Raw genomic sequence first — 19,362 nt, forward strand, 5'->3', positions numbered from 1 at the left:
TTGGAAGAGGCCAAACCCTGTAAATCCTAAATATTAAATAATTGTTTATTTTATGTACTATTTACATAGTAGTTGGTAGCAAAGATACACTCAGGGCTTGTCTACATGAACAATTAGTTTGTGGCAAACTGGGGTATGAATCTATCTTGCACTAGTTTGCTGGGGACTAACTGTTCATATGCTAACAGACATTAAGAGTTAGCTAATTCACTTTAATCTAGTCCTCTTTGAAATGGGACTCTCAAAGTGAACTAAAACTGTTAATACGCAGCAGCAGGGTCCACACGGACAGATAGTCCGCAGCAGGCTAGCACGGGGTAAAGCTTGCTGCAAACTAAAAGTTTGTGTAAACAAGCCCTTAAACAGCCCCAAAACAATTTAGAAACTATTCTACATTGTTACTGTTTCCTAAAGGCTGACAATGTGCCCATGATACTAAAATCAAGATAATTCCTTCCCAGAGTACTATTTTAAAAACAAACAAAACAAGATATAACCTTGGTAGTCCAGATGATCGTTTTTTAAGGTGGTGACTTTTGTGATTTGCATATCTGTCCAGAAGAAACTAGACTGAAAATCTCCAATTTCTAATCCCTCTGACCCATCCATTCTCCTTGATGTATGGGCATGTATTTTTAATTTCTAGAGAGTTATATTTCTACAGACCCAGGCCAAGTTTAATTTACCCTCTTTGATGGTAATTATTTACCTGCTGGAACCTGTCCAATAGCTGCTTCTGCTGAGGAGCGGGATTTGGAATTGCAGAGAGTGTCTGGAATTGATTTGGGACCATCTGAAAACTCCTCTGTTGTTCCGGTGTTAGGTGAAGGGTCTGGGTTGGGACTGGCGGTTTGATTTGGCCCTGGGAAGGGAACTGGAAATGTGGGGAATGAGTATGCTGAGACTCAGTTGGAGCTTGGATCTGGGATTGCAGCCGTGCCGGCACCTGGGTCTCAGACTGGGGCTGGATCTGAGTGGCAAGCTGAACTTGTAGCTGCAGATGTGGAGGTGTTGCCAGCTGAGGTTGCCCTTCGGCCTGAGACTGTGGTGGCTGGAACTGTACCTGAGGCTGCGACGGGGGTCGTAAGGGGTGCTGGGTGGGACCGTGGGGGGATGATGTGATTTGATTCTGTATCACGTACAAGTTCTGCATTTGCGTTTGAGGGGTGCAGGACCGGGAGAGGGGTTCAGAAGGAGGCCTGGACAAAGTTTGTGGCTGGGAGGGAGGCCTGGAGTGAGGCCGGGAGGGTGGTCGGGAAAGTGGCTGTGGCTGTGATGGAGGACGGGACTGGTGGGGGGACTGCATCTGTGAGAGGTGTGCAGGCTGGAGTTGGGGACTCTCCCCCATTGGAGGATGAGGTAGCGAATGGGACGGGGAGGCTCCAGGGAGCTTCTGTTGCCCTGCGGGTAACTGAAACAAAGAAAGAAACAGAGAATAAGTTAGTTAGGACTGATGTGTCTCACCACAATCCTCGCATGTCCTTCAGGCATTTTAGGGTATGTCCACACAGCAAAAGCCCTACAAGGACTAGTGTACCTGAGCTAGCTTGAATCCAGCTAGCGCTGGCAATGACAACAGTGATGACTGCACAGTGCAGGCTTCAGCACGAGGAGTACAAATCCAGTATAGACTCTGGGTATGTACTCAGCTCACAAGCTGCACTCTCTTCACTACTACTGTTACCTGTGCTATGTGGATTCAAGCCAGACCAAATAGGCTTGCCTGTGCACAACTTCTGCTGTGAAGATATATCCTTAGACTGTACTGCAGTGCAAACCACTCTTAAAACATAAAAAGCCTGGGGCTCCCAAACTACTTTTAAGTCCAGAAACCCCACTGAACTCAAGTCACTCTGTGAAGGGGTTTACCGAGGCATTGCCTATGGCAAAAACAGCTTGAGGAACTGAGCTCTTCCGACCACTCTCCCCCTCTGGTTTATTCAAGAGAAGCGCTTCTTTGAGCTAACCAGAGCATACGTAGAGTGAGATTTCAGGGGCACAGTTTCCAGCTCTCATACCTTCCACCAGGAATTCTTGTGGGCATAGTACTATCATCTGCAGATTTATTCCACTGGCTCATCTACGCAGGGGGTTGGACTAGATGACCTCCTGAAGTCCCTTCCAACCCTGATATTCTATGATCTGCTTAGAAGCTACCTTCAAAAATGTTTTTAAAGCAGTAAAAGAAACAACTTGGGAATAAAAATTGAAAGGCATCTTCTATGGGTGTTCCTTAGCTTCTGAAAACAGCTCCAAGTCTCAGCCACCGTAGCCAACCTTTCCCTAGAAAGCCTTACTGCAGGGGTACAGTGTTTGTACCAGTGTGTGTGAATTTAAATAAAGCCCAGCCCTTTTGCCCCACAATTGTGGCACCATGAAAAAGGGGAGGGAGAGGGTGTCCAACTTTATTTTTAGAATGTATTTAGGTTCCTCCCCTAGAGCCCCTCTCCTCGTCTGAGCCCCCCATGGGGCACAAGAACCTCCTCAGTTTTATTTACCCTCCTCTGTATTGCACCATCTTAGCTCCTTCCTAAGCTCTCTTTGAATTGCTTAGAACAACACTAGGCGTACCTTTCACTCCTTTCCCACAGGATCGAATCCAAATTAAAATGCCCTCCACTCAAAGGAGCAAGCCTGAGTCCATTGGTTCCCTGCATAGTACATAGTACCACTACATTAGAGCCAACCAGCATTTTTAATGGTGCTAACCCTATGAAGGCACTGGCCATTGTGAGTCCCCTGATACGAGAGCCAGGTCAATATCACGCTCTTTTCTAAATTACAGGGGTGAAACTGATTATAAAGACAAGTTCTCAAGTCTTATTATGGCTAAGAAGAGCCTTTCGACTAATACACCACTTTTAAGTCTACCACAGTCCTTATTATAACCATTTGCTACTAAAATATAAAGAATAAAAGAATAATAAAGCCTCTGGCAGGAACACAAATGTACCAGGACAGCAGCGCGCAACTGTGAAGGGACAGAAGAAGAAAAAGCATCACAAGACAGCAGCAGCTTCCAGCGTTAGTGAGAACCTGCAGGCAAGCAAGCAAGAGCAGCAGGAATTCAGAGAGTAGATGAACAGGCAAGTGCCACAGACTGACAACAAGGGCCAGAAGGGGGTACGTTTGGAAGGGGAAAGAAAGATTCAATAGGCCTGCTGATGCAGCAGTGCATGGACATGTCCCAGGCTCCGAATATAAAGGCAATTCCCTCATCACAGACCTTGGTGTGAAAACATCTGTAGCTCACCCAACCCCGCATGCTGATGTATTATATATTGGCTGGAAGCTTCCAAACTGAACTAAATTGCAGTCTGAACTCCCATCTTCTCCAGGCTGCTCACATGATGATCACGGGTGATAAATTACTCAGGTCCATTTGATCACTCTGGCTACCAAGTTCCTGGATTCTGCCTGAAGTCTGCTAACCACGCCTTGGAACCCCCCATCCATGCACATCATTCTTCTCCCTTTATTGCTTTCTTCTCAGAATAAAAAGTTATATTTTCCTTTGTTTCTGGGCTGTCTAAAAACAGGGATAGAGCTGATTTTATTTTAAAACAAAGATGCAGCTGGATTTTGTTTTATCTTCTCCCAGCGATACAGATCCACCATAGAAAAGTGAACTAGGGAGTTGAATTTGGATGCTATAAATAATAGAATCATGGAGATAAGAGATGGAAAAGACTTATTACAACATCATCCAAGCCACCTCTTTGCCAACATGTGATGGTATCATGCAGCACAACTCTTTTGCTATAGAAATGTGATTATGAATATTTATGTGTACGTGTGTGTGTGTGTGTGTGTGTGTGTATAAAATATAAAAACCCACACACATAATGAACTTAAACTTTTGATTACATTTAAGACTGGTAAAAACATTTTAAAAAGCATACATTTTATTAACAATTTTGCTTTTTAACTTTTTTTTTTTTTTCCTCTTTTTTTTGGCAAGCCTCATTGCCACCAATATAGCACAGAGGCCAGTCAAAAATACCTCTCTGGGAAACTCGCACAGAGTTTTATAACATGTGGATTCAGGGCCAGACTGTCTATGCAGTTATTACAGACTTACACCAATGTAACTGAAATCATAATCCTGCCCTCAGACTGCTCATGAAAAGTCACCCTAGTTAGAAGGGAGATAAATGTGCCAGTAGCAGAATTCTTTTCCCATCACATTTTTGCCATTACACCACAAGAGGGCGACTTCTGTTACTACTATAGAGGTTACCCCACCACCACCCACTTCCATCTTTGTTTTGAAATGTGAAAAATGCTAGTGTACATCTAAGAGATACACTAATATTTTGTCTTTGGGTATTGGTCCCTCCCCTCCTGCAGAGAGAGAGAAAGCAAAAAGCAAAAGGGAACTCTAAGAGGAAGGACCAAACAGAAGCTAAGGACAGAAGGAAGAAAGGAAGATAGGCCAAAGCAGGCTGTGTGGAATCACAACAGGTAAGGGCTACCTGGCAAGCCAGTGCCTGTTGGGAATGGCTGGCTGAGAACTGAGGTATAAGATTCGGTCCTTTGGACTCCACCGTTGCCAGATTCTGATTCTGGGTCAGCTCTCGGCTGGCAGGCGGTTGCAGAGCGGTGCCTGCACTGCTGCTCACTATCACTGATGCTGGGACACTGCTTGTGGTGCTGAGAGCTGTTGTGGCTATGCTGTAGATGGGCAGAGGCATTGGAAGGTGTGGTGGTACTGTGGACTGATTCAGATTGTTCTCCTGCTGCATTTTCAGGGATGCCGGATAAAATTGCTGCTGCTGCTGGCTCCGATCCTTCTGAAATTTCCAACAAATTTAGCATTGACCAGTTTTCTGGTTCTTTCTCCTCCTTTTTTTCTGTTGATGTTCACCATCCAACCCCCATATTCATTCAGGCCTTTGCTACTAATGGTACTCTATTAACAATACCTCAACCAGGGGTCAAAAGGAAATAGTTTCTGCTCTTGCTTTTCATCATGCCCACCCCCAGATATTGGTACAATACTTTTCAGGACTCTTCACAGGCACTAGGCAGATCCAAATTACTGTTCAGAAATGAGACTACCTCCTCTGAAGATTTTACAGCAGTCTCCTCCAGGAACCTGCAGAATCTGACCATAGCCATGTTACTCCTAGGGGAATTCTGCGCCACTGTGCATGCACAGAATTTGTCCCCCACAGATTTCTTTGCTTCCCCGCATTAAAATGACTTTCTGACGGGGAAGCACAGGAAAGCCACAAGAGCGGTGCCCAGGGCAGTCGTCAGAGAGGTAAATCACTGTGGGGCAGAAGGCGGGACTGGGGAAGACCCGGCTGGTGGCTGCTAGTGCTGGCTGGGCTGGGGAGGACGGGACTTCCTCTTCCCCTGCACGGCATCCGGGGCCGTGTCAGACCCACCCCCAGATTTCTCCCCCGGCTACAGGAAGCTCTGCAAACTCCCACCGCCCCATTGCTCCTCAGCTGCAGGGGGAGGGATCCCTGTACAGGGAACTGCTTCCCCATCTGCCCAACCTCCATGCATCTAGACCCCCTCGTTACCCAGACCTTCCTGCCGAGCCTCAGCCCTCCTCCCCGCACCCACAATGAGCCCCACTCCCCTTTCACCTGGACCACCCCAATGAGCCACCCGCACCCAGATCCCCACCCCACCGAGCCCACACCAACTGCACCTGGAGCCCCACCCCACTGAGCCCCACTCTCCCAGCATCTGGACCTCCCACTGAGCCCCCCACACCCAGGCCCCCCTGCCGAGCTCTATCACCCCAACACCCTCCCCCGCTGAGCTCCAAACACCTTCATTTGGACCCCCCTGTAGACTGCCATTACCATTGCACCCAGAACCCACCCCCACAAGCCCCTGTGCATCCAGATGCCACCTGCACCCAGAACCCTCTCAACCCACACCTGGATCCCCCCACATTAAGCCCCTCCACACTTGGATCCTGGGGGGGTGGGGGAGGAGAGGAAGAAAGCTGCACAGTGATCTCCCACCTCTGTACAGCCAGTGGCCTGTGCTCCCCAATACCATGCTGGAGCCTCCACATTTATTAGACAAATAAAATTTGCAGAATTTTAAAATATTGTGCGCAGAATTTTTAATTTTTTGGCGCAGAATGCCCTCAGGAGTAAACTGTAGCAAAGCAACAATTTATGCCCTACCGAGAGACCTAATGTGAAATGCAGGGAACATTCCTACTGGATGGTAGCTTTACACAGTAGCAGAATTTGATGTGATATCAAACTGCAAATAAAAACAAAAAACCACCAAGTCAAGACTTTGGGAACCATGTCTGAAATTCCCATTCTTAATGCCATTCACTACTCTTGTGCTGAGATAGTGCAGTACATGCAGGATTCATAGAAAGTCATTTATGGTTTAGATAAGTGAGTCCCCCCCCCCTCCCCCTCCCAATACCCAGCAAGACGAGAGTAGGCTAGGGTTCATTTTTGTCTCTGAAGATCACAGCTTTTGTGAATTTTTTAGGATCTCTGTGACACTTCCCTCCTCAAGTTACTTTAACATTTGTACATTTCTTTTCTTGTATATAGTAATAAACAGTGAATATGGTAGTAAATTTTAGTGTTAAAGGGTTACTGTCAAGATCAAGGCCTTATGTTTAAAATGAAATGTCCTCACCTGTGTTACTAGCAACATCCAAAAAAAAAAAAAAAAAAAAAATCAAATCACTTCAAGCTTCCCTTTACTGTTCACCATCACTGATGCTGTTTGTTTACTTTTTGCACTTGGACAATGAAATGAGACTGATTAGTTTCACTATCAGTTTCTACTCCCCGAGGCAGAGTTCTAAACTAGGCTCTGCAGCCTTGGGAAAGTCATTTAACCTCTTTATCTCACATTCACCATCTGTAAAATGGGACTAATATTACTTTCTCAACTACCTCATAGGAGTGTTGTAACAGGTAATTAATTAAATTTTTCTACAGTGATTTTAAAATGTGGAGCATTATATAAGAGGTAATTTAAATATTATTAGTCATGTTCTGTAAACCCCAACGTGAAACCAATTATGATTGCTAACTCTCTGCACTTCTACTTGCTTTACATATATTAACTAATGAATCCCCACCTCTATGAGGTAGGTATGTATGATTAGTATCATTATTGCTTTTAAGATGTTGCTGTGTTCCAACTGCAGGAGACGGTCTTTTAATTTAAACAACTTTAATTGAATTAAAAAAGATAAAAAACTTTCTATTCATAATAGGTTATGTAACACCCCTTTCCCCCCAACCCCCCCCCCTTTTTTAAACTACCACTACATCTGGGGCCCAACTTAGCTGACAGTGACCACTTTAAGTGGATTATGCAGTTACTGTATCATATTGGTGAAGCAAGTATATTTAGAGGAATATAAAAACAAAGAAAATTCACAGATGACCCTAGTTCTGTATCTCGTAACTTGCCAGAGGATCTTAGTGACATTGGGACAAATTTTACCCTAATATGGGGAGGCACAGCTCAAATGATGTCAGTAGTATTGTGTCCATTCCTGTCAGAGGTAAATCTGGCCCATTGTCTTTTGGAGAAAGGCATGTGTGAGAATGTTATGGTAAATTGATAATACTACTCTTAGGTAATATTTAAGAGGAATAAAAAAAATAAAAAAAAAAAAAAAAAGACTAAACTCCTATCTTCTCTCTAATGCAATTTAGTGACTTCAACAGGCTTTGGATCAAGCCTTCATCTTTTTTTAAATTAAAGAATAAGAATAAAAATACAATGGTTTAAACTGATCCCCAAAAGAAGTGAAAAGCCTTATTTAATCTGATATTATATAAACAGATGAGGTGAGCCATAGCTGCTTTGTGTCTGCACTCCTTAACAGTGTACACAGTGACTGCATCAACACTTGTGATAGTGGAAGATACTGAACTGGCAAGCCTGGACACTGAACTCTTATCCACAAACAGAAGCACACAGGCAGTGGCTGTACAAGACTCCCCTCACTAATGCGCCTCAGCAGAGACAATCTAGGGGAGCCATGGGAACTCAGTCAACATGGCATGTTTATTTATCGGCTTCTCTTCTGTGACTGCCAGCCATGATGGTAGCTTTTGTGATCTGGATGCAAGTACCACTAACCCACCTACTCATTCCACAGAAGTGATCGAATGGACAGCAGATGACAATAGCTGCCAGATACTACAAACCTAAGTTAGATTCAAAGTAGGTAAAAGGCTACATACTCATTACCAAACCCCTGAGACCACCCAGTTCTTCTAGCAGTTTTAAATTAAAACACACATACTAAGTGAGTAGTCTTATGATGGGATAACCCATCAACTTTGAAACTTCATTTTAAAAAATAATTAGTGCTATACTACAGCATTTGTAGAGTGTCCAGTCTATGAGGAAAGATTAGATTATGTAGCCTGAATCCTGTAACTCTCCTTTGCCTTCCTCACAATAGATAAAATAAGTGAGCCAACTAGCAATACCGCTAATGTGATCATTAAAATATTTCACTTGCCTGTTGCAGAAACATCTGCATGGAATCTTGGTTTATGACCGTTCCAGCAGCTGTCTGGCCCAAGATGATCTTCTCTGGACTGGATGCCAAGTTCGGGCTGGGCTGGGAAGTCACAGGTATCTGTGCTGGCTGCTGAGGAGGCTGCTGCTGCACATTCAACTGAAGCGGAGATGGAGCTGGAGGCTGGGATGCAGTCTGGACGGTCAGTATAGAGGACTGGTCACTGCTTGGCAGCAGGCTAGTGCCAGAAGCGGGCTGTGGCTGAATGAGGCCGGGACTCTGACTGCTGGTGGTGGCAGATGCCTGAATGCTCACAGCTTGGTTGAGGTTCTCAGTGGAATTTAGCATAGCAACTTGATTAGGCAGAGTGACACCTTGGATAACGGTCTGCCCAGTCTGACTGATGGCACCACTGGCCAATGAGGCTGCAACAGAGGGCTGACTCTGAGTGGTCAAGCTGCCAGCTAGAGAGACAGGCATCTGGAACAAAGTTGGCTGACCCACCTGACCAGGCTGCAGCTGAATAGGTGCAGAAAGAATGTGAGCAGTGCCATGCGCATTCTGCGATGTAAGCACCTGCCCCAGATTCAGCTGGCTAGCTATGTTCTGATTGGTGAGGATTTGGGCAGGCAAGGCCTGATTGGTTATCAGCTGTCCACCAGGCCCTTGGCTAGTTATGATGTGGGCTTGGCCACTGGGGTGTGAAGTTGTTAGGATCTGTCCTCCCATGTTAGCCTGCAAGGCTGAGAGCTGCTGGGGTATCTGAACAGCAGAGGCACCTGCTAACTGCCCAGGAAGAAGGAACTGGTTCTGACCCTGTAACATGGCCTGAGGAACATGCTGCGCGGGGATGACAATACTGCTGCCTTGGTTTAGCAAGTGGACGCTCATGGGCTTGCTGAGGGCTTGCTGCTGCGGTGGAGGTTGTTTGAACATGTTGGCAGGCAGCCCTTGCGGGAATCCAGACAGCACCACATTCTGTCCTGGTTTGCCCGCCATAAAAGTCAGGTTCTGTTGGGCCTTCTGCTGTTGCAGGGCAGCCTCGTTCTGGATGGTCAGGGTGGTATTATTGGGACCAAATGGCTTGGGGGTGATCTGGTACAGCTTTTGTTGCAGGACCCCTGCAGGTTTGGGCTGAATTGGCGTGGGTGTTCGGTGGATAATCACGTTCTGGGCCTGCACCAATGGGCTGCTTAAGTTCGATGTGACTGTGAGAGGTTGGGAGCCTGGGGTGGCAGATACGTTCCCAAACATGGAGTTTCCATTCAGCGTGGTAGTGGCCACGGAGGGCAGGTTTTTCTGGATGACAAGGCCAGCGTTCTGTGGAGACACCCCCGTAGAAGCGAGGGTGACCTGCTGTTGCTCAGGTGCTGACTGGGTGATGTAACTGCCAACAGGCATGGTGGCCACTTGGGAGGGCTGAACTTGTTTTGCAATGATCTGCTGAGCTGACTGGTTAATAGCCATCACCTGTTGCCCAACTACTTGAATCGGCCCAATTCCCAATGTCCCACTTGGGCTTCCATTAGGCAAGCCCTGAAGGTTGGAAATTGGCTGTATGGTAACATTCCCCAAGCCAACCTGCTGAAGAAAAGGCTGAACACTGATGGCCTTATTAACAACGTCTGCTCCCACTGACTGCTGCACCAGTGCTTGATGTGTCAGGACTGCAGGCTGCTGCAACCCAATTAGGTCAGCCCCACTGGAGAAAATCTGCGGCGTGCCGTCAGAGGCAGTCTGAACCACTGGCTGAAGTGTAGGGAGCTGGAAAGACCCCAGGTCCAGTTCTGCCTCTGCCTCCAGCGTCTGTTCTGTAATGTTAGCCTCTTGCAGGCTCTGCTGGAGAATGTCACAGGGCTGGTCTGAGTTCTGAAGATTCGCCCCACCACCAGATGGTGACCCCAGGATGTCATCTTCTAAAAAGTCTAGGTCAACGCTTGTTGTGTTCTGATTCTGTTCAGTGTTCAGATGGTTGCCAGAGGATTCTTGTACATGCAGCTAAAAGGTTTAAATTGGGGGGGCAGGGGGGGGGAGGGAGAGAAAAAGCATTTAATTCAAACCCATGAAACAGGATTTTTAATCTTTCTGTGCTAAATGGTTGTGCACCCTTACTGGGAGTTGTTAAAATGCTTTTGTGATCCACCCTAGAGTTGACTGCATCTCAGTGTTGGGCAAAGTGATCCCAATGTAAAGTTTGTGTATCAATTTGCTAAGTACATTTGTAAACCATCTTGCCGTCCCCATAAAGTGCTAAATAAATGCATGATGTTATTAAAGGGAACCCGAGGCACAGGGATTAAGGGCCTTGCATAAAGTCACATCGTGAGTCAGTGGAAGAGCTGGTAACAGAACCCAAGCGAGCAAACTCGCAGTTCCTTTACTTTAGCCACTAGACCCAGTGGTTCCCAAACTTGTTCCGCCGCTTGTGCAGAGAAAGCCCCTGGCAGGCCGGGCCGGGCTGTTTACCTGCCGAGTCCGCAGGTTCGGCCCATCGCTGCTCCCAGTGGCTGCGGTTCGCTGCTCCAGGCCAATGGGAGCTGCTGGAAGCGGCGGTCAGTACGTCCCTTGGCCCGCGCCGCTTCCAGCAGCTCCCATTGGCCTGGAGCAGCGAACCGTGGCCACTGGGAGCCGCGATCGGCCGAACCTGCGGACGCGGCAGGTAAACAAACCAGCCTGGCCCACCAGGGGCTTTCCCTGCACAAGCGGCGGAACAAGTTTGCGAACCACTGCACTAGACTTCTCTAGCGCATAAACATAAGAAAGCGAGGTGATAGCAACAGAGTTTGGAAAATATAATGCCTTTGAATTAATCAATTAACTAAAAAGTAGAATAAAATTGTTGTTGGAACTAAAACTGAGATTTCCATATTCCAAAACTAGAAAAATCGTTTCTTGCCACTGACATTCAAATGAGCTCAGACATATACCTCCATACACTGGCTGACCTTAGAGCAGTGGTTCTCAAACTTTTGTACTGGTGACCCCTTTCACATAGCAAGCCTCCGATTGCGACCCCCTTTATAAATTAAAAACACTTGTTTATATATTTAACACCATTATAAATGCTGGAGGCGAAGCGGGGTTTGGGCTGGAGGCTGGCAGCTCGCGACCCCCCATGTAATAAACTCGCGACCCCGAGGGGTCCTGACCCGCAGTTTGAGAACCCCTGCCCTAGAGGGTAAGCTCCTCAGAGCAGGGACTGTCCTTGTGTGTTTGAAAAGTGCCTAGCACACAGTGGGCACTATTGGCCTTATCATGTCAATGTTTTGTGTGAGGCAATTTTGGTTCCATTTGTTTTTGGATCTACCTGAAATTAGAATCTAACATTTAAATCCAAATTCTTGGAAAAGCTTCTTTGCTTTCCAACAAGTACCATAAAGCATCAGAAGCTTTAATAAATGGCTTTTCATAAATAAAAACAAGCTCAATGTAGTCAGGAAAGGATAAAAAAAGTCACTACACTCTCTATTATATTGCAAGTACAAACAGCACACTTGGTGGGAAATAAAAAATACTGCCCATGTTTCCAATCAGATTTGTGCAAAATAATCAAGTGAGGCTTTCCAGGGTCATATCCTCCTGCTTCAACTTTACCCTGTCTGTAAACAAAACTGAGCACTCCCAACTCCAACCCTACGTTAGAAGAAAGAACTAAGAAGGTGCTACATGTTCTTTACAATTTCTTTGTAACATTCAGCCCCATTTTCCCCACAATCTTTAAAGGATAGTGGTTTTATCATACTTCCTTTTTTCACTCCTCTGTATTCTCTGTCCTCAAAGTTTCCCCAAGTTTATAGAAAAACAAACACAGACAGAGAGAGATGTGTGCGTATAAACTCATTTCCCCCTCCCCCACACATATGGGGCACACACTGAACCCATTTGTTCTTCCCTGCCCCAACTTTTCTTTAAGATTTTGGGGACTAATCCATGCATCCTGTGCAATCTACTCACACTGGAAAACAGATTTATTAAAAACAAACTTGTGAAACAACAAAAGACAGGTTTCTAAAATGAATTTACCAAGTAACAATTAAAAAAAACCCCAAAACATTATAAATACATACCCCAGTACCCTCAAAGAAGGCACTGGCTGCATCTCCTGTGTTGTCCAGGAGATCATCACTGTCAATCTGCAATTAAAAATATTATATTGACTTTATTTAAATAGAATTAAACTGAATTTAGTGCTGACACTGTGGATGGTGCTGACTGGCAGTCACTGGAGACAGAGGAATGCTCTCCCTAGCCACAGAGCTGGTACACCATTGGTAGCAGTTGGGCAAGCTTCCTTCACATGCACTGCCCCCCTGCCAACATGCCTCAAATTTGATGTGGACAGCCCCAAATCTAGAGGTGGGAAGGTAGTTCTTTCTCTGGGGCTCATTCAATACTTGGCTTCTCTGCTGAAGGGGCAAACAAGTACCAACCGTAGCGGCAGATATTGTAAGGTAGACACTTGCCTACTAGGAGATAGACAACAAACTTATTTTGCTCAGGTCAGCAAACAATAACTAGAAGATAGGGATTTATGATCGCTAGCAACATAGGTGACTAGGTTGGGCCCCATTCTTGTAAACTGTTCTGTGCAGACGATTGTGCATGTACAGCTCTAATGACTTCAATGTGGCTCTGCATGGAGCAGCTTGCAGGATTGGGTCCTTAGAGACGAAAAATTCCAGAACCTATTACCAACCCCCTGGGCTACTCAATCCCTTCCCCCTAAAAAAAAAAAAAGACAGAAAGAAAAAAAAAAAAAGACATTCAAGTTAGGGTTTTTTCCCCTTTAATTTAAACTTCACTGTCAAAAATGTTTAAATTTTAATATTTTGATTAACAAAACAAGTAAAAACCACTACTCACCTTTTCAGATCCATGTAAAAAATCATTCAAAGCCTGAGGATCACTGCAAAACAACATATGAAATTGTTTAAAGAGAGAATGTACGACCCAAATTTTAATCAGGAAAGAAATACATGTCCCTAATGAATATATTCACATAACTGGGCATCCACTTGCATTCTGACTGGTGGAAATATCAGTTTACTACTAGGGGATCGCTGTTATTTTTTTGACAGTCATTCCTCAGCAGCACTAGTGTGGCCAGCAGTCAGTTAATATTGCTTCTGCAGAGGCCAGTAACTCCTTATATACACTGTCCTGTCAGGAGCACATAAAAGCCATGAGGTTCTATCATGAAAAATATTGCATTTTGGTGCATGAAATGTGTCAATATGGACCTGGGAGCCATTTGGCTGCTCTATCACCCTCGTGGACAGAATTAATGTGGATGCATTTTGAATAAAAACAATTAGGTCCTGTACCCTAGAACATTTTTACAAATTTAAATTTGATACAAGATTTCAACCATCTAAGACTAAATGACCAATAACGTACACAGCTTTATGCTCTATTTTTATACTACATAAATATACTGATTACATACATTTACTGATTGTAAATGGTGATTTTTCTTGTTAGCCTCCTGTCACTAACATGCTCTTATTCCCCCTCCCCTGTTAGTTCTGCAGGGTCCTACTTACCAAGTCATTGACAACAGTTTTATAATCGCAATAATCCCTTTTGGAAAACTAGCCTACATTGTGGTTAACAAGTAGTTTGTCAAAACATTAACTGTTCGGAGTTAACCTCAGGCTACTAGCTAGCTAGTGCTGATGACAGCTTTTACCAGGCACTTCTCTCAACAAGCACTTTGCAACAGTGCTGTGAGACGGACTATAGCTGTACATTTTTAAGCGTGTGTAGTGCCTAGACGCTATAGTTATTGGCAAAACACTACAGAAATAAGATAGATTTATCCACATATGCATTAAATGGAACAAATGAAAAACAGAATGTGCAGAGTTAATCTACTGTTAATGTCTATTTCCCTATAAAAATCAGCTGTGCAAAATGTTCTTAATTAAACCTAAACAAACAAACAAAAATAAGTGCAACAAAACATGAAACCACAAAAGTTTCAAACAAGAAAATCAGAGCTGGTTCAGCCAAAAACTTACTGCAGTTTTAATGGTTGCTATCAAATTTTCACATAAAATTATTAATTATTATTTGTTTGTTTGTTTGTTTGCAGGAGAGTCTACAACGTGGGTAGTCTCTTTCAGCACAGCAAAGAAGGGCTAGTCCCTGCCCCAAAGAGTTCACAATCTAAGGGCTTGTCTACACTACAAAATTAGGTCGGATTTATAGAAGCCGGATTTATAGAAGCCGGTTTTATGCAGCCGACTGTGTGTGTCCCCACATAAAATGCTCTAAGTGCATGAAGTCGGCGGACCGCGTCCACAGTACCGAGGCTAGCGTCGACTTCCGGCGCATTGCACTATGGGTACCTATGGGTACCTATCCCACAGTTCCCGGAGTCTCCGGCGCCCATTGGAATTATGGGTTGAGATCGCAATGCCCGAATGATGCAAAGCAGTGCCGCGGGGGGTTCTGGGTACATTGCGTCACGCACCTCCCCCGCCGTCACAGCAACGGCAGACAATAGATTCGCGCCTTTTTACCTGGGTTACCTGTGCAGACAACATACCACGCCAAGCATGGAGCCCGCTCAGCTCAGCTCACCGTCACCATATGTCTTCCGGGTGCCGGCAAACGTGTGACTGCATTGCTAAACAGCAGCAGCAGATTACTGCCTTTTGGCGGTAGACGGTGCAGCATGAGTAGTAGCCTTCATCGGCGCTCGGGATGCTGGTAGCTGTGGGGCTGGCAGCCGTAGGGCTGCATTGCACCAGCCCCTTGCCTTTTGGCAGTAGATAGTTTATTACGACTGGTAACCGTCCTGTCAGTATTGTCTGCTGAGCATCCAGAAGAGGCCGAGGGCAATCTGGGTGCTCAGCAGATCTGAAAGAAGAGCTTTCCTCAGGTCTGAAAGCAAGTAAATTTAGAGGTTGCCTGAAATGCTCATAGATTATTGTAGCCTGAGCGCCTTTACCGAGCCTTCTGGCTACTGTACAGCAGCAACCCCTTGCCTTTAACCGTCCTCGTTGGACAATGATGGTTACCAGTCGTAGTATACTATTTGCTGCCAAGTATTGTCTGCTAAGCACCCAGAAAAGGCCGAGGGCGATCTGGGTGCTGGCAGACATGTGGCTGGCACACGTGGGGCTACATTGCTACACAGCAGCAACCCCTTGCCTTTAACCGTCCTCGTTGGACAATGATGGTTACCAGTCGTAGTATACTATTTGCTGCCAAGTATTGGCTGCCAAGCACCCAGAAAATGCCGAGGGCTATCAGTCATGCTGCACTGTCGTCTTAAGATGTAAAAAATAGATTTGTGTTTTATTCATTTCCTTCCCCCCTCCCTCCGTCAAATCAACGGCCCGCTAAACCCAGGCTTAGGAGTTCAATCTCTGGGGGGGGGGGGGCATTCTGTGTGACAGTTGTTTGTATTTCTCCCTGATGCACAGCCACCTTTCTTGATTTTAATTCCCTGTACCTGTACGCCATGTCGTCAGTCGCCCGCCCCTCCCTCCCTCCCTCCCTTCTTCCCCTGGTCTTTAGATACTAGTTTCGCGCCTTTTTTCAGACCAGACGCCATAGCTAGCACTGGGATCATGGAGCCCGCTCAGATCACCGCGGCAATTATGAGCACTATGAACACCACGCGCATTGTCCTGGAGTATATGCAGAGCCTGGACATGCCAAAGCAAAACCAGGAGGACCAGCTGAGGAGGAGGAGGCGATTGCAGCGCGGCGACGATAGTGATGAGGAAATTGACATGGACCTCTCACAAGGCACAGGCCCCAGCAATGTGGAAATCATGGTGTTACTGGGGCAGGTTCATGCCATGGAACGCCGATTCTGGGCCCGGGAAACAAGCACAGACTGGTGGGACCGCATCGTGTTGCAGGTCTGGGACGATTCCCAGTGGCTGCGAAACTTTCGCATGCGTAAGGGCACTTTCATGGAACTTTGTGACTTGCTTTCCCCTGCCCTGAAGCGCCAGAATACCAAGATGAGAGCAGCCCTCACAGTTGAGAAGCGAGTGGCAATAGCCCTGTGGAAGCTTGCAACGCCAGACAGCTACCGGTCAGTCGGGAATCAATTTGGAGTGGGCAAATCTACTGTGGGGGCTGCTGTGATCCAAGTTGCCAGGGCAATGAGAGGCCTGGTGATATCAAGGGTAGTGACTCTGGGAAACGTGCAGGACATAGTGGATGGCTTTGCTGCAATGGGATTCCCAAACTGTGGTGGGGCGATAGACGGAACCCATATCCCTATCTTGGCACCGGCGCACCAAGCCACCGAGTACATAAACCGCAAGGGGTACTTTTCAATGCTGCTGCAAGCCCTGGTGGATCACAAGGGACGTTTCACCGACATCAACGTGGGCTGGCCGGGAAGGGTACATGATGCTCGCGTCTTCAGGCACTCTCTTCTGTTTCGAAAGCTGGAGGAAGGGACTTTCTTCCCGGACCAGAAAATAACCATTGGGGATGTTGAAATGCCTATCGTGATCCTTGGGGACCCAGCCTACCCCTTAATGCCATGGCTCATGAAGCCATACACAGGCAGCCTGGACAGGAGTCAGGACCTGTTCAACTACAGGCTGAGCAAGTGCCGAATGGTGGTGGAATGTGCATTTGGGCGTTTAAAAGCGCGCTGGCGCAGCTTACTGACTCGCTGTGACCTCAGCGAAAAGAATATCCCCATTGTTATTGCTACTTGCTGTGCGCTCCACAATATCTGTGAGAGTAAGGGGGAGACATTTATGGCGGGGTGGGAGGTAGAGGCAAATCGCCTGGCCGCTGATTACGCGCAGCCAGACACCAGGTCGGTTAGAGCAGCACAGCAGGGCGCGGTGCGCATCAGAGAGGCTTTGAAAACTAGTTTTGTGACTGGGCAGGATATGGTGTGAAACTTCTGTTTGTTTCTCCTTGATGAAATCGCAGCCCCCCCCCCACGCACCCGGTTAACTCTACTACCCTGTAAACCAAGCACCCCAACCTCCCCTCCCCTCCCCTCTTCAAGCACCACTTGCAGAGGCAATAAAGTCATTGTTACTTCACATTCATGCATTCTTTATTAATTGAGCACACAACTAGGGGGATAATTGCAAAGGTAGCCCGGGATGGGTGGGGGAGGAGGGAAGGAAAAGGACACACTGCACTTTAAAACTTTAAAACTTATTGCTGTGGAAATCATCTAGGGTGGAGTGATTGGGTGGCCGGAGGCCCCCCCACCGTGTTCTTGGGCGTCTGGGTGAGGAGGCAATGGGACTTGGGGAGGAGGGCTGGTGGTTACAGAGGGGCTGTAGCGGCGGTCTCTGCTCCTGCTGTTGGTTACAGAGGGGCTGTAGCGGCGGTCTCTGCTCCTGCTGTTGGTTACAGAGGGGCTGTAGCGGCGGTCTCTGCTCCTGCTGCCTTTCCTGCAGCTCAACCATACGCAGGAGCATATCAGTTTGATGCTCCAGCAGCCGGAGCATCGACTCTTGCTTTCTGAGTACAAGCTGACGCCACTTCTCCTCTTCAGCCCGCGTTTCAGCACGCACCCTCTGCTCTTCAGCCAGCGATTCAGCTCGCCACCTCTCCTCTCGCTCATATTGGGCTTTTCTAAAATCAGTCATTGACTGCCTCCACGCATTCTGCTGTGCTCTGTCAGCGTGGGAGGCAGTCTGTAGTTCAGTGAACATTTCGTCACGCGTCCTTCGCTTCCTTCTTCGAATATTCACTAGCCTCTGTGAAGGTGAAACATTTGCAGCTGTTGGAGGAGAAGGGAGAGTTGTTTAAAAAAGATACATTTTAGAGAACAATGGGTACACTCTTTCACGTTAGATTTTGCTGTTCACATCACACAGCACATGTGCTTTCGTTGCAAGGTCGCATTTTTCCTCTTATATTGAGGGCCTGCCGGTTTGGTGTGAGAGATCACTCACGCAGTGCCAGGCCACAGATTTCAGCTTGCAGGCAGCCATGGTACGACACAGTCTTTTGGCTTTTTTAACCTTGTTAACAAGTGGGGATGGTTTAAAACAGTACTGCTCTCATTAACCATACCAAGCACCCGTTGGGTTGGCCATTTAAAATGGGTTTGCAATGTAAAAGGAGGGGCTGAGGTTTCAGGTTTAACATGCAGCACAAACCCAACTAACTCCCCTCCCCCACACACCCAATTCTCTGGGTTGGTCACTTCACCCCTCCCCCCCACCGCGTGGTTAACAGCGGGGAATATTTCTGTTCAGCAGAGCAGGAAGGGGCACTTCTGAATATCCCCTTAATAAAATCGCCCCATTTCAACCAGGTGACCGTGAATGATATCACTCTCCTGAGGATAACAAAGAGCGATAAGGAATGGATGTTGTCTGCATGCCAGCAAACACCGGGACCATACGCTGCCATGCTTTGTTATGCAATGATTCCAGACTACGTGCTACTGGCCTGGCGTGGTAAAGTGTCCTACCATGGCGGACGGGATAAGGCAGTCCTCCCCAGAAACCTTTTGCAAAGGCTTTGGGAGTACATGAAGGAGAGCTTTCTGGAGATGTCCCTGGAGGATTTCCGCTCCATCCCCATACACGTTAACAGACTTTTCCAGTAGCTGTACTGGCCGCGATTGCCAGGGCAAATTAATCATTAATCATTAAACACGCTTGTTTTTAAACCATGTGTAATATTTACAAAGGTACACTCACCAGAGGTCCCCTGTGTGCCCACAGGGTCTTGGGTGAGTTCGGGGGTTACTGGTTCCAGGTCCAGGGTGACAAACATATCCTGGCTGTTGGGGAAACTGGTTTCTCCGCTTCCTTGCTGCTGTGAGCTATCTATGATGTTCTCTCCATCCTCATCTTCCTCGTCCGCCGAACCCGCTTCCCTGTCTCCAGAGAGGGACTGATAGCACACGCTTGGGC

At 46.7% G+C, this 19,362-nt stretch overlaps 1 protein-coding gene across 1 annotated transcript in view; it reads right to left on the reverse strand.

The window, feature by feature from the left end:
* Nucleotides 1–19,362, reverse strand: part of BICRA (BRD4 interacting chromatin remodeling complex associated protein) — a 117,219-nt gene that overhangs the window by 13,879 nt on the left and 83,978 nt on the right. Inside the window, exons 3-7 of the mRNA XM_065420806.1 lie at nt 13,352–13,394; nt 12,556–12,621; nt 8,489–10,486; nt 4,476–4,793; nt 710–1,411 (exon numbers count right to left, since the gene is read on the reverse strand). Of these exons, the coding sequence (XP_065276878.1) occupies nt 710–1,411; nt 4,476–4,793; nt 8,489–10,486; nt 12,556–12,621; nt 13,352–13,394 (3,127 nt within the window). The remainder of the gene's footprint in view (nt 1–709; nt 1,412–4,475; nt 4,794–8,488; nt 10,487–12,555; nt 12,622–13,351; nt 13,395–19,362) is intronic.

This window comes from Emys orbicularis, chromosome 21, assembly GCF_028017835.1.
Source record: "Emys orbicularis isolate rEmyOrb1 chromosome 21, rEmyOrb1.hap1, whole genome shotgun sequence".
NCBI classification, from domain to species: domain Eukaryota; kingdom Metazoa; phylum Chordata; order Testudines; family Emydidae; genus Emys; species Emys orbicularis.